The 19,381-nt window shown below is 43.4% G+C and overlaps 1 protein-coding gene and 1 pseudogene across 6 annotated transcripts in view; both read right to left on the reverse strand.

Moving 5' to 3' along the window:
- SASH1 (SAM and SH3 domain containing 1) overlaps window positions 1-19,381 on the reverse strand; it is a 188,348-nt gene that overhangs the window by 66,610 nt on the left and 102,357 nt on the right. For 4 of the 6 annotated variants that reach the window (XM_027602078.2, XM_027602080.1, XM_027602082.1 and 1 more), the window contains 4 exons: window positions 11,700-11,740; window positions 8,886-8,972; window positions 6,670-6,723; window positions 6,198-6,310 (listed from right to left, as the gene is read on the reverse strand). In XM_027602078.2, the coding sequence (XP_027457879.1) occupies window positions 6,198-6,310; window positions 6,670-6,723; window positions 8,886-8,972; window positions 11,700-11,740 (295 nt within the window). The remainder of the gene's footprint in view (window positions 1-6,197; window positions 6,311-6,669; window positions 6,724-8,885; window positions 8,973-11,699; window positions 11,741-19,381) is intronic. The other 2 variants (XM_027602079.1, XM_027602083.1) reach the window with 1 other exon arrangement.
- On the reverse strand, window positions 3,769-4,712 carry LOC113926751 (annotated as a pseudogene).

Below are 19,381 nucleotides of genomic sequence, written 5' to 3' on the forward strand. Positions count from 1 at the left end.
GAGGAAAATAACAAGCTATCTAGAATATGTTCAGAGCCATCTACAGTTTGGGTTTAGAAACTCGGTTTCTACTTTCTGAAATAGAAAGACAAATGAAACATTAGAGGAAATTGGCAAATTTAAGTGAACAGAAAGGTCTTTTAGAATGGCAAACGTGAGAAGTTCTAAGCATGTTTTCAAAAAATACATAGAAATTTAACTCTGCAACACAATACAGTTAAGTTGCCACTATATTAAATTCTATTAGAAAGTAGTTTTTTGATATGAATTTTAGACACTGATGAAATCATGTTCCATAAATCAAGACACCAAAAAACAGAAATGATCTGACCTAACAGCCCAGGAGAAGATGTCAGGACTGTCCTCAACCACTGGAACTACGTGGACGTGGCAAAGCCACCATGTTGACAACATCCCTCTAGGGAAAAGCAACTTTGCAAAGTATCACTTCTACCATGAAATTCTTTTCTGCGCACACTTGTGACAGGAGACAGACGTGGGGAAGCAGACAGCATTGATTAATGGGTTAAAACTTGGCTGCAGAACCAAGTATCAAATGTGAACCCTTGGGCAAATTACTTAACTCCTCTGTGCCTCAGTTCCTCTAGCCGGAAAATGGGTGTGACAATAAACTATCTCACAGAACTATTACCAGAATTACATAAGATAATGCAACAAAACTCTTAGCACCCTGTACCAATGCAACAGACTCATTACGAGCACAGTGTTATCACCAGCCTTGCGGTTTCCGATAAAAGAGAGCTCAAAGTTCACATCAACTCCAGGTGTTTGAACTTTTGCTATTTGCTAATACCACTTTAATCTTTCTGGTACATTAGGGGCATTAATATTGCTCTTATCTTTACGGCATATTTAAGTTAGGTATTAGAATGCTCTTTCCTTCCAAATGTACTGGTTTCTGAAATGCTACATTCTCCCTGCATGACTGGAATAGCTGCCGGCTGAAAGGGTTATCGTTTGTTTTCTCCAAGTCTCTGCCATACTTTTATATTCTACCTTAGGCCCAACTTCGAGAAGCCACTAAATGAGCTTCATCTTTAATGAAAACAAAACAAATTCCTAACTAATCAATCATAACAGATTGAATATTTTTCTTCCTCTATCCGTCCCTGTCCTTCATCGACTCTGGGGTCTAAGAGAGAGATTCAAATTTGCACTCTACCCAAATTTACCTTTTTAAATTTTCTAATTTTAAAGTGCTATGTTTTCAAGTTATAAAACAGGATCTCTATAAAGAATTTGAAGTGCATTTTACAGGGGAAAAATGCAACCTGGTTATTTATTTATGTAACTACATTTTATATTCTACTTTGCTCCCAAAGAAGTTTTGACTTAAATATAATTTCATAGAAGAAAGACAATTGATGGATTTCATTTAAGAACTTAGATCTTTTGAAGCAAATGTACAGCTTTAAAACAATGACAGAAGTTTTAAAGTGTGTGTGTGTGTGTGTGTGTGTGTGTGTGTGTGTGTGTGTGTGCGCGCGCGCGCATGCAAGCACACGCACATGTGTCTATTTCAGGAGGAAATACTCCTTTCACATCCTATTTTCTTTGGTCTCATAGTTTTCTCATACTTGAAGTCCAGGACATGATTCCTAGAGGAATGGCCATCTTTAGTAGGTTAATGCTTACTCTATTTTAAAAACCTTTGAGGAGATCCTAAAATGTTCCCATTTCTATGAGAAAAGAACTTTTGTATTATATCTAATCTAAATCCCCTCCAGCTGCAAGTTTAATTCATTTCCTTTTATTTTGTCCTCAGTAGAGAGTAAAACAAAATAAAACAAAACACTGTTCAGTACATCCTGAAGACATGTTGTCTAATAATCCTTCATATACTTGAGGATAGTGATTAAGTTCTTTTCTGTTTCTTCTCTGAGATAAATCCTTTCCAATTTTCACCCATGGGACCTATTTAAAAAAAAACTACAATCATTTCATTGTTCTCCTCTGGACTCTCTCCATGAGCCTCTCTAGTTGTCCAATTCTCTGTGATTGATGTACAGTAGCTGCTGTAAGGAAAATAATAATATATATAGGTTCCCAGTTCCTAATCATGCACTCTGGTATACCAGATGCCCAAACTCTGTTCACAAAACTGTTCACCAAGTTCTCAGTTACTGTGCATTTGGGCTCGCATCTACACCCTGCTCTAGGGAACTTTCCATGGCTGACAGGAGTTGTTTCCCAGAGATGCCTAGAAGGCTGCCTCCTCCTCCCCAATCAGCTTTAAGTCTCCTTTTCTCTGGCAGGACAACTCTACAGTGCAATTCACCTTCCAGAGCTCCCCACTCCCTATGGGATCAGCCTAAGGCTAGATTTCTCCTGAAACTGCATCTCTGTCCAGCTTTTCCCTCTGGCTCTCCTGCTCCCTTCTCTTACTTTTTTTTTTTTTTTTTAAAGATTTTTATTTATTTATTTGAGAGAGAGAGAATGAGAGACAGAGAGCACGAGAGGGAAGAGGGTCAGAGGGAGAAGCAGACTCCCTGCTGAGCAAGGAGCCCGATGCGGGACTCGATCCCGGGACTCCAGGATCATGACCTGAGCTGAAGGCAGTCGCTTAACCAACTGAGCCACCCAGGCGCCCTCCCTTCTCTTACTTAGCGGCAGTCAAGTCAGTGACAAACAAGTACTTTTCAAACAAACAAACAAATAAAAAACCCCAATGACTTTATTTTGGACTTTCACACAGGTATGACCTTATGGAATGAGACACATATTTATCAGATGGATAAATATGTAATATTTAGTAATTAGATCAAATTAACATGAGTAGTCTTTTGTATTCATAATTATATTTTAGGAAATATGATTATCAAATAATAGTCATAGATCTCCCTCAATTTCCTAGAGATAGTGCTTCCAGTTAAAATGTCAAAGGACATATTTTTCTACAACATAGCTCCATCACTGCTGAGCACCATCATACCAAAACACTAGTGTTCTTTTAGCCAAAGCTTTAAAACTACATTTATTCCCTACTCACCCATCCTCACGCACACACCACAAAAATCACCCAGATAAATGAATACCCTGTGGCTTCCAGGTATCTCATAGGCTTCCAATCCTTGCAGAACTAGCCCCAAATCTAAGTACCCTGAACTTATTTGCCAAGAGCTATGCACGCTCTTAAAATTACCACCTGGAAATTGTGTTACATAGAATATGCCAATTACCTAGACCCCCTAAACAATTTTTTTTACTAATAAGCTTGACTTCCTTAAAGCACACGTAGTAAGTATCCATCATAAAACTATTAGAAAATGTTTGAAATGCATTAGATTTGATGAAACTATTCAGTTAATAAAATATAAAAATAATAAGTTAAGCTGCTTTTCTTTTCTTTAAGCTGCTGTCTTTTTCAATTACACAGAAAAATACAGGAATACAGAGGTGTTTCATAAAGTTCATTCTCTTCAAATGGTTTTTTTGCAGCTTATGGTTGTGTTTCACATATTAATTCCTTGGAGCCTTCTTCATTTTGATCTCTGTTTCTATCAATAACTGGGTTTTCAGGTGTGTGAATCACCCTGCATACTTCCCAGGGGGGAAATATCCATCAATGAGATCAAATGCATATAAATAAAGCATAGTGGACAAAACTGTCTTTGTTTGACATTAGACAAAATTTCCCCCAATACAAAGATATACTGGGGATACTCCCAGCTCCAAACAACACACAGGCAAATTTCTCTCCTGATACTGGGTTGCCCTGTCAAGAGGAGATGTTCTACCCATGGGGCTTTAAGTAACTGATTGACAGCAGGAGAAACATACACCTGAGGTCCTGAAGGACATTCTCATCATGGTCATTATAGGAGGCCCAAGTCTTAAGGTTTTTGTTTTGTTGTGGTTTTTTAATATAATGATCAAGTAAATTTAGATCCTTGAGCTGGTCATAAAAGAGGCAAATCCTTTCCAAAGACTATTTTCTGCTCTAAATAACATTTTTCATGAAGTGTTTTGTCTCTGGCCAAAGAAGCAGCCCATCCAGGCACTAGCAGCTGAGGCTGTAGGCTGCCCTGCCAAGAGCAGGCCGAGAGACTTCCTTGCTACTTCACCATCTGTCAAAGGACACCCATCACTGAGTGCAGAATCTAGGAGAGTTTAGAGAATGTCATCAATTTTATTCTTCAATCTGTGTTTCCGGATTGTCTTACCAGAAAATATTCTTGATCTCTTGTTGAGCTCTGTCCTGAAACTAGGCAGGGCAGCCCCCGACCCCCACCCCGGGAACAGACAGACTGCATTGCTAAAGCCTCCACCCAAATCCACACACAGCTGTGCTACCTTCTCATCCAGTCAACTTCCGATTTCCTTTCCATATAAATAGCTAGCTGTTAAAATCATCAACTCCGAAGGAGCTTCAAACTAGTTTTTTTCTCCCCAGCTTTGAAAATGCTCCATTCTTTTTAATTACAGAAATGCACTACCTAACACTATGTTAAGGCCACTTCTCATATTTTCTTCTGCTCCACGAAAACTGGATTAGGTACATCACATGCAACTCTCCTCCCAGTAGACCAGGTTGGGGGTGAAGGTGGATCAGCAGCAAGGACAGGAGGTCGCCACCTGTCACCTGTTCCATCCCTAGTCCAGTAGTACTTTGGTCCACCAGGGACACTGTGGGCCAAGATCACCTCCATTCCTTCAAATCGACAAACCAAGAGAAGCCGGCAGATGGGCATCTGGAGGTGGCCTTGGCCCTCAGGCCTCCACCTAAACCCCCATCCCATCTCCCTCTCCCTTCAAGTGCTTTATTCCCCCCAAGGCTGTCTCAACAATACGTGAAACTTTTTGTTTTTTAAACTATTGAGGTTTAGAGTCAGGTATAGGAAACTAAATTGAACGTGCTTGTCACAGTTTCAAGGTTTCAGACCTTTAAGAGTCTACTTAATGGTAAAGTCATAACTCATTCAATAATTCCTTAGTCACTTAAAAGTTTTCATTTGTTTCTAAATTGAACGTGCTCGTCACGGTTTCAAGGTTTCATATCTTTAAGATTCTACTTAATGGTAAAGTCATAACTCATTCAATGATTCCTTAGTGACTTAAAAGTTTTCATTCGTTTCTAAACCTGCCTAATTTATGACTGTCTACACAGTACCAAACCAACTATTCTAAGTGGAAACCCAAGAATCCATCAGTCAGTTTGTTGGGCAACAACCAAGCAGGAAACCTCTTAATAATTGCTATCTCTCTATCATAAATGCTACACCAGTACCCTAAGGATTAATTAGGCTTCTTTTAGTGCTTAATTTAGCTCAGAGCAAAAAATATGACACACTAATTAATACCTACTTAGAAAGAAAAGTAAGCAAAATTTTAAGGTATGCCTAAAGCTTAACTTCTAAATTATTCAAAGTTTATTCTGTGACAGCATCTTATACAACTGATGTTTACAATGGTTGTACTATATTAAGTTTTACTTTGATTTTTATTTAATAATTTTTTATCATTGTTATATTCTTGTCACTCTTTTTTCAAAGCTTGTGTATTTTGCAATGGCATTCAGAGAATCACTTTTCTCATTAAAGTGGTCCACAGCTCAAAAATATTTGCTACTCATTCAGGTGTGCAGTCACTGAATACAGAAATTTAAAATTCACATGGAATGCTTGTATTAAGCCAAGAGAATGGAATTAGTATTTTATCCGATAACATAAGTACTTGATGACCATCAAAGTATCATCAAAATACTACTTTAAATAACACATTCCTGTACTCTTGAGGCCCCTGCTTTAGTCCACTAGAGCTGCTATAACAAATTACCATAGACCGGATGACTTATAAACAACAGAAATTCCTCACAGTTCTGGAGGCTGGGAAGTCCAAGATCAAGGAGCTGGCAGATTTAGTGTGGGGTGAGGACGTGCTTCCTGGTTCACAGGCTGCTGTCTTCTTGTCATGAGTCCTCACATGGCGGAAGGGGTGTGGGAGCTCTCAGGGGCCTCTTTTGTAAGCTCACTCATTCCACTCACGAGGGCTCCCCCCCTTAGAACCTAAGCACCTCCAAAGGCCTTACCTCTCAATAACACCGCACTGAGCATTAGAATTTAATACATGGACTGGGGCTGGGGGGCACACAAACATTCCCTTTATAGCAACCCCCCATTTTTCCACATAAGCGGGTCAAATGCTCACAAACGTAAACCAAGTATCTGCACTCTTACCCTCGCAAGTGCTTCCTCAATGGTGATCATCTTCTCCTTGACCATCATCATCAGCTGAATCCGTTCCTCATCACTCATTGTTATCTCGCTTGCAACATAGCCCACATCTTCTCCTAGAGAGTGAAGACAAAAGACACGAATGAAACGAAAGGAAGATAAAACAGCATGCTGAGTCCTGCAAGGTCACTGGTCAGGACTGGAGAAGGAGATAGTTCAAGGGCATTGTCTGGCATTGCACGTTGCTGATGGAGCAACAACAGGAGCAGAGAGTAATGGGCTGCTTTCGAGGAAGCCAAGGAGCCCATCTTATTGAGAAACAGGCTCTGAGGACGTATGCATGTTACCATAGAAACAAATTCTTCAAAATGACCAGAGCCTTTGTGATGGAGGGCTTAGTGGAAGGGTTTTGGAAGAAGGCCGACAGGAAGTTCAGAGTAAGAGGTGGGGCAGAGACCTGATTGAAAAGACCCACCTAGAGCAGACAAGCATTCCAAGGCTCCGTCGGCTGATGGTCCTCTGTGTCCTTCTATTTCAAATATGAACAAGAAGAAAATCTTTTTGAGAGGAGTGGGAGGGACCCCTTTTTCGTAACATAGAGCTTTAAGGTCACAGAGTCAGCGGCAGAACAAGACCTGCCGCCTGGCGAGATCCTAGATTCCTACGAAGCTGTTTAACTGCCGTTCCTCAGAGGACAGGCGCAAACAAAATCACAAGGATGAAGCATTTTGAGTTCATTTATATAGTATGTAATATATATAGTAAAGTCTCATCATAAATATGTATATATCTGAAAGTCTTGTCATAAATATGTATCCAGACTGTGAGGGGAACTCAATTTCCCCCTCGAAACTGAAGGCAGCCAGGGGCGCCTGGGTGGCTCAGGCAGTTAAGCATCCGACTCTTGATTTCGGCTCGGGTCATGATCTCAGCCCCCTCGTGAGATTGAGCCCCACATCAGGCCCTGCACTGTGCGTGGAGCCTGCTTGGTATTCTCTCTCTCCCTCTGCCCCCACCCCCTTCCCTCTAAAATGGAAACAAAACAAAACTAAAGGCAGCCAGAACTGCTGAGGCAAAGAGAATCCCCCATTAGGATCTTTCGAAAGTGCTTTCCTGCAAAGCAAACAGATTACCGATATCTGTAATATATGTGAGCCACATCAGCTTGTGTGCCTTTGGTTAGCGTGTAAGGAAGGATAGGTCAGTGGAAGTGGGCGGTAATGCACAGGCTGGGAATAAACCCACATTCTGGTTCCTCTTCCTTCCTCTGCCCTATCTTTCTCACACATACTTTACCAGCTTTGATGTCACTGGGATGCTTGGCCACTGCTAAATTTGCCCTTGGTGGAGAGGACCAGTAAGAAAGTCTGACTGCAGACCTGTAGGAACCCACTGCAATCAGGGCCGACCCTGGAATTTATGTTCCCATGTTTCTCTATCTCATTTCTATTTTGTAATCAATCAGTCCAGAAATACCACTCAAGTTCCCTTCGCCACTCATCTACTTGTCCGGGAAGAATAATAGTGTGTGCTGGGTGAGGGGACAAGCCTGCTGGTTTGATTCATTTTACTATCTGCGTCACCTCCGAGGGTGGAGGGAAGCGACGGGGAGCTGGCTGGATTTTTTTTTAAAAATCCACATGAGCCGGTAAACTGTTGGCTTCCCCCCTCTATCCCTGCGTCCCTTTCTCTCTCTCTCTTTTTCCTTCCCTTTCTTTCTAAATACGACTTGGTTAGGATCCGAGGTTTACTCTGAATCGCAAGTGATCTTGGGTGTGTACCAGAAGGAAAAACTGGGAATGTTTAAGAACCATAACCTTACACCAGGAATTAACCCCAGTGAATGTGGCCGGGGTCGCAGGTGTGTGACTGCTGGACGTGCTCTCCTTGTCTCCATGTCCCATTTCCGTGCATACGAGTAACTGGAGAAGCGTTCTGAACAGGGTAGGACACTATGATTTTGTAAACGAAAACAGTCGCTGGTGAGCCACTAAAAATGTTCATCTCATGATAACCTCATTGGACTGGGCTGGGATCGAGAAGTAGCATTGTGTCTGCTTCCTCTCTGAATACGGGGGAAACATAAATTACACAACTGGGCCTCAGAGGGATGACATATTTACTTACTATATAAACAACAACAAAGACACAGCCGAGAGGCGGGCAGGGCTCCCTCCACAAAGCGGCCTGGGCACATTCCCATGATGTCAGACCAGGAGACAGAGTTTCCAGGGGCAACAACCCCGAAACTGGCCTGCCACAGAAATGCAGCGAAAGCTCAGAAGATTGCAAAGGCCCCAAGTGGCAGGACAGGGGGATGGGTCCAAAACTAACAAACGCTATGACTTTCTGGACCCTTTTGGGATAGATCTTGGCAAGGAAAGATCTTCCTGAGGTTGGTATGACAGAGAAAACGCAAGATTTGGTCTTTGCCGTCAGATCTATGAACAGGAAGAACCTGCCAACTCTCAATCTGTTTTGATTAAAACAAAACAAAACAAAACAAAATAAAAACAACTCACTGGGATGAAGTCTTAAAAGTCATGATAGGAATGTCAGAAAAGTCGAAATCTTTGTGGGCCCGGGCAATGAGTGTTTCTAACTGGCGGCCTCCAGTTAGATTAGTGGGCGCAGGCTTCTCAACATTTGGGAGCTAAAAGGACCTACTGTCCATCAGCTGTGGTACAGTACCTTTTGAAGTCTGTCTCATTATTCCTTTCTGGTTCTTTCGGAAGTTCTGCCAGAAATACTTATTTTTCTTCTTCCAGTCTCCTTTTCCTTTAAAAACGAAAGGAGGGGAAAAAAAGGCACAAGAAATAAATTCATTAATAACAAAAGTAGCCTCTTCTTTATAATTCAAAGCTTATAAGAATACTTTGATTTCACAAAAAGACAGTTTTTCTCTTTAGATTTGTGAAAGACTTGGAAATGCCTAAAAAGTTGTTTAAAGGAAATGCAAATTTCCTAGCAGCAAGTAATGGTGCAGTGGGGTTAAGATGAGAAATAAAGAAACATCAAAAAGGCAAGCAAAACACACATTCGAGTATTCACTTTGATGTTGTTTAACTAGTATGTCTAATTCTGCCCTGTCTTGTCTTGCGGTGGAGTCTCCCCCTCTGGTCTCGGCCACAATTACTCCAACGAAACCACAAATGGGTTAATTTAAGAAGTTAACTTTGTTTTGTCGTTATCCCTGTTGTCGATCTCCCCTCGATTTATTTCTGTTCCAGATTTAAGGAGGACGACAGAAGGGCTGGATGACCTGGCTATACTTGCCCGTCAACAGAGCCGGCTCCGGGAGCCCGATGGGTTGACCCGCACTGTTTCTCTGTGGCGTCGAGTTTGCTTGGGGGGGGGCGGCGGGCAGCTACGGCGTAGGCAGGGTGGGGAGAGGGGGCTCACACCTCTCTGGCATTCAGGCTACTTGCTGACCGACTACCTGCAGCTTACCCAGGGTACGACGCGAGAAAAGCAGACCGCTGGCCTGCTGTGACAGCTCCCAACTGAGCCCCCTCCTCCCTCTCCCCCCAACCCCCCGGACTGTTTGGGGGACAGTTTGACTTGTCTGCAGGTGAAAACCATCTCACTGCCGCAGCTGCACATCTGCAGCGTTTGCTAGGGTTCTGATCCTCGCTGATCTACGATGCCTTTTAAAACGTAAAAGGGAAAGAGCACGTGAAAGACGGGAGAGGCCCCGTACTTAGAGATGAAATAAAGCAGCAGGTCTCAGGTGGACGGGGCACACGCAAAGCACCAGCTTCATCACTGTCACCACTCGGTGTGTCTGGCTGCTCTGCGGCCACGGGAAGCAGGGCCCAGTGGAGTAACCCACTGCTGGTTTCCACAGTCTAGACTGGTGGTGCCAGGCAATGCAGCACAGACGCGTGGAAACCCCTGTGCACGGGGCTCCCAGACTCGAGAAGGCGCCATGTGTCAACACAAGATGCCCCCATTTCAGTGCTGACGAGCCTGGAGCTCTGGAATGAAGCCCATGCCCGCTATGTGGAGACTTCCTGTATACCCCAAATCTTGGCCGGCAGCATGCAGGCACCCGCTGCTTTCTGGCTAAACGCTGCAGCAAATATTAGCACGGAAGGTGAGAGCAGAAGCAGGGTTATCACTCACTCAGCCTTTCTCTCAGGCAATTCGGGATTAGAACGTATTTCTTTTACTGAAGGCTATACTCCCTTCCCCTTCCTCTATTTTAATGTTTCCGAAATGGAGGTGCAAATTGAAAAATCAATAAGAGCTAACATTTACTGAGCACTTACCATACCCAGGCACCTTGCTATCTAATGGTTTATCTCACTTAATACGTGCAATGAACAGAATGTATTATTGTTCCCATTTAGTGGACGAGAAAACTGATGCTTCAAGAGGCAAGTGATTTGCCCAAGGCCATAACCACTGAGTTCGAAGAGTCCTGATTCAAACCTAACTCCAAACCTAATCTAAGCGCTTGTGCTCCTACTCACGACAACTCTTGTTGGACTTGCTCTGACCCAAACAGAAAAGAGATTACAAAATCATGAGTGGGTTTTATAATCAAGGAAATATAAAATACGTAACACCTTAATTGTACATAGTCTCTGATTCAAAAGTTCCAAATCAAAGGATTTATCCTACGGACATGATCAGGGATAGGCTCAAAGATTTTTAGGATACCATCAATTCTCTGAGAGCAAAAATCAGAGACAACTTAAATGTCCAGCAAAGAAGAGACGGTTGATTAAATTGTGGCGCATCCCATATGATGGAATATATACAGACTTAAAAATTTTACTATAAAGAATATTTAATCGCTGGGGTGCCTGGGTGGCTCAGTCATTGGGCAGCTGCCTTCGGCTCAGGTCATGGTCCCAGGGTCCTGGGATCAAGTCCCACATTGGGCTCCCTGCTCCACGGGAAGCCTGCTTCTCCCTCTCCCACTCCCCCTGCTTGTGTTCCCTCTCTCACTGTGTCTCTCCCTGTCAAATAAATAAATAAAATCTTTTTTTTAAAAAAAAAAGAAAGAATATTTAATCGGGGCGCCTGGGTGGCTCAGTCATTAAGCGTCTGCCTTCGGCTCAGGTCATGATCCCAGGGTCTGGGATCGAGCCCCGCATCGGGCTCCCTGCTCAGCGGGAAGCCTGCTTCTCCCTCTCCCACTCCCCCTGCTTATGTTCCCTCTCTTGCTGTGTCTCTCTCTGTCAAAAAAAATAATAATAATAATAAAATCTTTAAAAAAAAAAAAAGAACATTTAATCAATGTGGGCAAATGCTCAGGACATATTCAATTGAAAAAATATATAAAATAAAATGTACAGTATGACGCCAATTATGTTTAAAAGAAAACCCACATAAATACAGGCAGGGGCAAAGAGAGGAAAGAGATGTATCAAAATCTTAACAGTGTTTCTTTCTGGGTGCAAAGATTCTTTGTGGTTTTTGTTTTTTCACAGTTTCTGTGTTCTATAAAGTATTAAAATAATTTTAAGCCGTTAAACCAAGAAAAGGAATACTGACCTACACAGCCGTCTTCTGAGTTCGACTTAGGAAGAGTGTTCCTAGAAAAGAAAAAAACATGTCTGATTACGAGGGAGCCTCACCTTTGAACAAGGACTGAAAACCCTCCCAACTCGGCTGCCCCAGCATCAACACCACTTAGCCGAGCTGGGGAGATTCTGATACGGTACCGCTAGTCTTATCTAGCCAGCTGCTACCTTTCTAGAAACAGACTCAAGAACCCTTTGTCAACATTTACTGAAGACTCACTCCAGGGTAAGACCTCTATTAAATGAAGGGAATGGATTTCACTAGAGGATCACCAGATGATCCACTTCTGTGAACTATTAACCACATGTTGTTACCGCCACTGAGAAGTCTCTTGTTGTAAGTGGGAAAGAGAAAGCAGACAGTAATACCACTAGAGACCCGGCCGCACAAACACCAGCCACTTCGGCCAGTGGGTGAGTGCCGTGGTCAGCTGCAGGAGAAAGGTAGGCAATCGGATGCTCCGAACAGAGAGCAGATGGTTGCTGACAATTCACAGGCACGCGATCTGCCTTGCTAGATCCTCCTATGTTCAAAGAGAAGCCAGGAAATCTGCTTTAAAAAACAAACCAAAACAAAAAAGCAGCTCCACATTTTTAAGTGATGGCAAATAATTCAATGTTTTTAAAAATGCGTCCAAGTTAATCAACGAGTATCTGGGCACCAAATTTGGCCCACACCCCACCCTACCATGGCTGCCAGTTTGTGACAAATACAGACACAACCAAATAACTTGAAACATGAACACAACCCAACACCAATTAATTGTTTCTCTAGAACACACACAGACAGATATCGACTTAAAGTAAGAAGGAAAGAAACCAAAGCAAAGTTCAAACGGGTTCTCTCCTAAAGGTCAGAGGAGAGGTGGGGAAGCGTCCTTCATTGCGTGGGTCCAAAGCCTAGAGGGTAAGTTTGGTGTCCACTTGCTGACAAGGAAAATCAGGAAGAAGGAACTGGCATTGGGACAGAAGCACAGATCCTCAGGGGGTTCACACCTGAATCTTCACTAGATTCACCTGCCAGGATGGAGGGGGCATCTGGCAAAAATGCATTCTTGATGGGAGAATCCATGGGGAGACAGAGGTTGGGAGGCCAGAACCGTGTCACACTGAAGTGATCGGAGGAAGAGAAGAAGAGCATGCAAATGGCGATTTGCTGCCCACCTTACAGGTGAGAAGGACCTCTAGGATTTAAGGTGACCAGAGAAAGCAGGACGGGGCTTTCTGTCCTGCAGAGCCACCTGGGAGAAGCCATCTCCCTTCAGGGCAGGATGACTGGTGCCAGCTCACTGCTGGGGGCCAGCTGAGCACAAAGGCCCAAGCCTGCAAGCACCTTCACAGCCGAAGTCTGAGAGAAGAGAATGGTTGCTGACCCGCGCACAGATCTAACAGACCTCTATCGTCAATGAGGGGAGAGAGGAGTTGCTCAGACTAGAAACAGGGGAGGCACCTCAGTTGCTGAAGACGAGAGCTAGACCCGAAGTCATGATTTCCCAATACCACTAGCTGTGGACACAGTAAATATAAGGAAAATCTACCCTATTATCGAACCTTGCCAAGGTTTAGCTCCCAGGATGTCCTCTCTGCCCTCCGAGCCACGCAAAAATGAAAATGACTAAATACAGACTTATTTAAAAAGCCACTTCTGTTCTTAATTCATGCAGCAAAAATGTCCTGAACGCTATCATGAGTAAGGTAGGGGGACAATGACAAAGAGACGGGACTCCCGACGCAGGGAGGGCGACACACGTGAACAAAGGGTAAAGAAGTACGGGCGCAGGAGAAGCAACAGCAGGAGGAAGGGGAAGGCAGGGCTGGGGGCAGAGAAGGACGAGGAACAGGAGGAGCTGTGCGTGAAGGGCTCAGGGCCACAGACGTACGGGCACAGCAAAGTGGCAGAGCGCGGACGGCAGAGCGCTTGCTGGAGATTAAAGCAGAAAATCCTTCTAGAGAAATAATATTTGAGCGGCACGTGGGTGGCATAGTCGGTTAAGCGACCGACTCCTGGCTTCGACTCAGGTGGTGATCTCAGGGTCAGGAGATCGAGCCCCTCATCGGACTCTCAGCTCCGCGCGGAGTCTGCTTGTCCCTCTCCCCCTGCCCCTCCCCACTCTGCACTCTCTCACTCGAAAATAAGTAAATCTTAAAGAAAAAAAGAAAAGAAAAAAGAAAGAATATTTGAGCTAAAGTTTGAGCTCCTAAATTTTGTTTTTTCAAATTTTATCCTGCTGCATTTTGAGCTCAAAGTCATGGTAATATGCATCAGTCCACTTTGCAGCACAGTCAGCCCCTGCTTCTGCCTTACCTGCTTACAGCAAAGGAAGCACCACATTTATTTTTAAAATCACTCTAAGGACTAGGAGACTCTTGACCTAATTGCTAAGGACCAAAGACATCAAATATCCCTAGATCTTGCTCAACTACTTAACTGTGTAATAAACTACAAATACGTATGTGAACTTTTACTTTTTCCAAAAGAAGTATTTTCGGGGCACCTGGGTGGCTCAGTCAGTTAAGCGTCTGCCTTCGGCTCAGGTCATGATCTCAGGGTCCTGGGATCGAGCCCCACATTGGGCTCCCTGCTCAGTGGGGAGTCTGCTGCTCCCTCTCCCCTCCCCCACACCCCCATAACTTGTGCTCTCTCTTGCAAAAATAAATAAATAAAAGAAAAATTTTCATGGGGAAAATAGCTTAAAGAAACATTATTTTCCTTTAGTCCTTTGCTCGTTAGAATAATACCACGTTACTGAGTTGTAAGGAATTTTACCCATCATTGAAACCAATCCCAATTTTATAGGGAACAATGATCTCCAGAAGTTACAGGAGTGATCCAAGGTTCCACCAGCTGGTTAGACCCCAAACAAGGAGCTCTCCCCAGGCACTGGCAGCCCGGCTGTCTTTCCACCAGACGCTGGACTCTTCCTCTCCAGATAAAACATACAGAGAATTGTTTCTATCCTATTCTTGAAGAACTCAAAGGCTAACCTCTATTTTCCAATGCATTTTTCATTCTTCCTGCCAAACGGGAATGTCCTTTACCATAAATATACTCCAGAACCCACACTGCATAAAAAGGTAAGTTCTCACCATTACATAGTTATCCCAAAATATAAATGTATTTTCCTGCTTACAATTTTTTTTAACTTGTATCTACTTTCTTCAAATTATCACACATATTTAAAATTTATCCTCAGGTTTGCACTTGGGATCTTTTCATTACGTAAGAGGTGTTTCTACTAGTGATGGTACTGCATTTCCCTAGGAGGCCAGCAGATGGCACTACAGCTCCTCTAGTCATCCTGCGGTGACAAATGGGGATTTATTTTTAACATTTCACAAGTTCACAATCTAGATACTGGCCAAAGAACAGCAAGCCAGTGTTTCCTAAGTGTGCAGCTCCCCAACTCATCAATTTGCAAAGGGGGGCAACGACATCGTATAAAGTTTAATTTGGACGCGGTGAATTGTCCCTGCAAAAGGAGGCGGGCGGCAGAGCAGTGATGTGAAATGCCATCTTTCTCCTTGAGACTGATTATAAAATTCATCCAGCAGGAGCAGAAATCAATGATGTAACCAAATTCCAAATTTGGATGGCAGCAGGTGGAAAGGGTCATTTACTGATCTCCTGGTGGAAGAAATTAATGCTCAGGAGTGAGTTCCAAAGAGGCCTCCTCAGAGCACCTTCTTTCAGCCAGACACCGCAGGCCTGGGAATGGCTGGGCTGGAAGCAGGTTTGTCAGCCTCTCTCTATCCATCACTCTCATTGTCGACAGGGTAAAAGGGATGGGAACTTCAGCACAGGGTTCCAGGTTTCCATGACTAGGACTGACTAGGATGCAGTAATTAGCATTCTGCTGCACTTTGGACCAATCTACATAAGCATCAAATAATTTGAGTTTTGCATCTAGTCTCTAAACTCAATCTTAGAGGTACCTTTTCATCAATAACTACTACTATTAGACCCCAAGTGTAATTATTTTTCCTCAATCTCTAAACTACCTTAACCCTCCCTGAACTCAAAGAGAATTCAATAAAGAATTTATGAATGAGATTAAAAAAAAAAAAACAACTTAAGGGATAGCATCCCAACACTTAACCAGCTCCTTTCATCCTACCTCAATCTTGAGCAAATTCTTTGTTCAACTGTTTCGTTCCTTTCTTTTCACTCATTCACTTTGTCTTTCTTTCCTTCAATCAACATTTATCCAACTCCCATTATGAGTCTGGCATCCTTTGAGGTATTGAGAATGTAGCGGTAAATAAGACAGGTAAGATCCCTGTTCTCTTGGAGCAAAGGATGGGGGTAAGAAGCAAGGTGGGGGGTGCAGGTCAAGAAGTGGGGAGAATTTTTGCTGGGATGGACAGAGAAGGTGTCTCTGAAGAGGTGACAAGTGAACAGAGACCTAAGGGATGAGTTGGCATGACAGGCACTCGCCGCCCCAGCAGGGAAGGCTACGTTGGGAAAGAGCAGAGGAAGAAAGCAAGGTCTACTCTGCACGTACTCAACCTGAGGTGCTTCCTGAACATCCCTGCGGAGATATTAAAGACATAGCTGGGTATGTGAGTCTAGAGTTCAAGGGCATCACTGAGGACTGGAGGTCAGAATTTGGAAGTCACCTGCATACTTAAAGCTGGGAGACCAAATGAACAGTGAAGAGAAGCGGGACCAGCCCTGGGCTCAAGGGCAATCCAATCTTCAGGGTCAGGAAAAGAAGGTGAAGCCACCGTGGGACTTAGGAAACGTAGTCATGGGGAGAAGAAAAACCAAAAGTATGCTTTTACCCTTTCTGACTAAAATCATATTTTATATAGACTACATTGCTGCCCCAATGGTAGCAGGGTAAATTCTAGGTTGCTCTATTTTCTTTCCTCTTGAGTCTTGCTTCACAGTAGAGATCTCCATGGGGCCACAGAGGAGAAACACAAAGTTCAGAATGAAATTCTTTACATTTGTATGGAATTCTACCTCTTAAAAAACAAAAACAAAAAACACTCTTGTTGGCAACCCCCATCACAGGATGATCACTGACACTCAGGAGTGATGACGTGGCTAAGGGCACAGGGCCAGGCAGCGACACCCTGGGCTTGGAAGCCACATCTCTGACACCAGAAGGGTCCAACACCTGGCCCACCTCACCATACTGTTTCTCATTTATGTAACAGAAATTCGTATTATGTCACATGTGTACTACTCCTGTTGTTGGGTGAATTATGGAAACGATACTCAGAAGAACCTGTGAAGACCGAAGACCGAGCAGGTTTTCAACCCCAATGTGAACATGGCCTCTGGGTAAGCATTTCAAGAACACTCTAGGATCTGGTTGTGCTGCTCTTGCATGATCTATCTGCTTGCTGAAGGAAAGGAGGCCACGAACTTGTCTGGGCTCAGGCTCATTTTTCTCCTTATGTCTATTTATATACCAAGAGCCTTAGGTACCCCCAGGCAAAGACAACTCTGTCTCCCTGCGATGTTACTTATTCTGGCATACCAGAGAAGTGTAATGAACGCGCCAGCATAAAGGAGTTCCCAAAATAGACTTCGTGTTTTTGTTTTGATGGCCTGTCCAGAAACTTCATTATAACCAAGCAAAAGAAAAAAAAAAAAGGAAGAAAAACGGCTATAACCTAATTTCTAAGAAAGGAACATGTGTTATACGTTACTGGAAAATCTATACTTAAGAGATTTTTAAGTTTCCTTTATCTTGAGTCTCCGGAAATACACTTCTTCATTAGTTTCTTTCCTGCTGAATTTTGAATCAGGGTTTTTTGCCGTGTCTGGGTCTTTTCCTGCATCATCCCCAGCCTGCCAAGGCAGTCCCTAAAGCCAGCAGCGTTTTCCTCAAGATGTAGGAAAAGGACTAAGCCATCTGTGCTACTGAACTGTGCATGGAAGGGGAAGGTGGAGAGAAGGTAAAAGGGTTGAGGAGCTTTTTAGTAGTTTTTTTTTTCCTTATATGGTGATATATTTCTCATATGCTGATTATTCCTTGTGAGTTGCTATGCCTTCCTTGAATATTTCGCTTATTTAGTGACAAATCATTTTGTATAAAGTAGGTAATTCTTTAATATTTCTTATTATCCTTCGGATATCGAAGATATTTTTCATCATAGGAACATATCTCCCCTATTTCATAAAAACATATACGAAACAAAATTCTGTGTAGATTATCTACGGTCTGCTATAAAAATTCAAGGGTCACCCCTTCCCCAGCTATGGGGCCTGGACTAGGGTGAGTCAGGAGAGACACAAGGGGTCCGCACTGCTGGAGGTGCTCACTCTCTCGGGGTCAGGCAGGTGTAGGGAACGAGTGCCTCCTCCAACTCTGTGTTGCATGTTTCTCTCTTGCTTTACCCAGACAACAGCTGCTGGATTTCATGCACATAGTAGAACTTAACTTGCAAACTTACTGGCTTGGATTCAAAGTAATTCTACTGCTCCAAATCCGGTATGTTGTTAGAACTCCGAGATTATTCAGTAACAATGACGATGTCAGTGACATGTTGTCACCCTGGTCACAACACTCCCCATACAGGCCTTTCCTTTCATTTCAGCCTATTCCCAGCCTGTACCTTCTGGCTTTTGTTACAAGTTCACCTCCGTAAATGATCAAGGCAGGTGTCTGGAGTACCACACCCAAGGCAATGGCCTGACCCAGCACAAGCTAGGTGCTCACACACTCAGGAGTCGGGCACACCTATGAGAGTGAGCGCGGCCACAAATCTAAGCCAGCTGGCCTTGTTATGCAAGGCAGGGATGATGAGCTCAGTGTCTGCCTTCCGGGGCTGCTAGGAAAATTACATGAACTTGGCAGGTGATGGTGAGTTTCCAATAAATGTGACCTCCTGTAATATTCACAGGAGCCCCAAACAGATGACTGCTTTCGGCCCCTGCACAGAATTGCACCATCCCCATCCACCCAGCACAGCCACTCCACATCCCTTATTCTAGGCTCCAGCAGTTTCTAATTTGCCACACTTCCTCCTCCTAGTTTTTTTTAACATTAACTTCCCTCAAATAATTCGGATGGCCGTAACAATTCCTCTTCTCAATTGTACTCTCTACAAGCAATTCATGTTTTCTCACAATCCATTGTTTTCCTCACAATGATGAGTGACCATAATGTCAGCAGTTCTTCATCCACATTCCCCAACACCATAGTACTCCCAGGTGCTTATTGTCCTCCTTATGCAGTAAGAACCACACCAAGTTAACTCATTGCCCGTAGGACAGGGCATACTAAATAATTTTCGGTGGATGTCAAGGAGCTTTTCAACATGGATATATGCCATGGGAAGTGGTTTGGACCCACCTGTGATGTAATATTAACTCTCCCAAAGAAATGGCAGTGATGTGTGGATACGGTCTCAAAATGGCAATACCATCCAATGTTTATTTCCAATTTGAAGAGGCCCTCTTACCATACCGATCCAATGCTCCCCCTTAAGAAAAGTGCTGAAAGGACATTTTAAAAGTCTGGTATCTCCAGCCATGAGTTTGGACATTTTCAACTTTTTTTCTGCCCCACCCCCTTTTTATGATATCTCTGGTTGAAAACTGCCATCAGAATCACTATAGGTGGGCCTATTCCTACTATACAAGATGTCTCAAAAGGGGATCTGATTCCGAAAAATACAGAGAGGGAGTCAATGTAG

This window comes from Zalophus californianus, chromosome 7 (genome assembly GCF_009762305.2).
Source record: "Zalophus californianus isolate mZalCal1 chromosome 7, mZalCal1.pri.v2, whole genome shotgun sequence".
Taxonomy (NCBI): Eukaryota; Metazoa; Chordata; class Mammalia; order Carnivora; family Otariidae; genus Zalophus; species Zalophus californianus.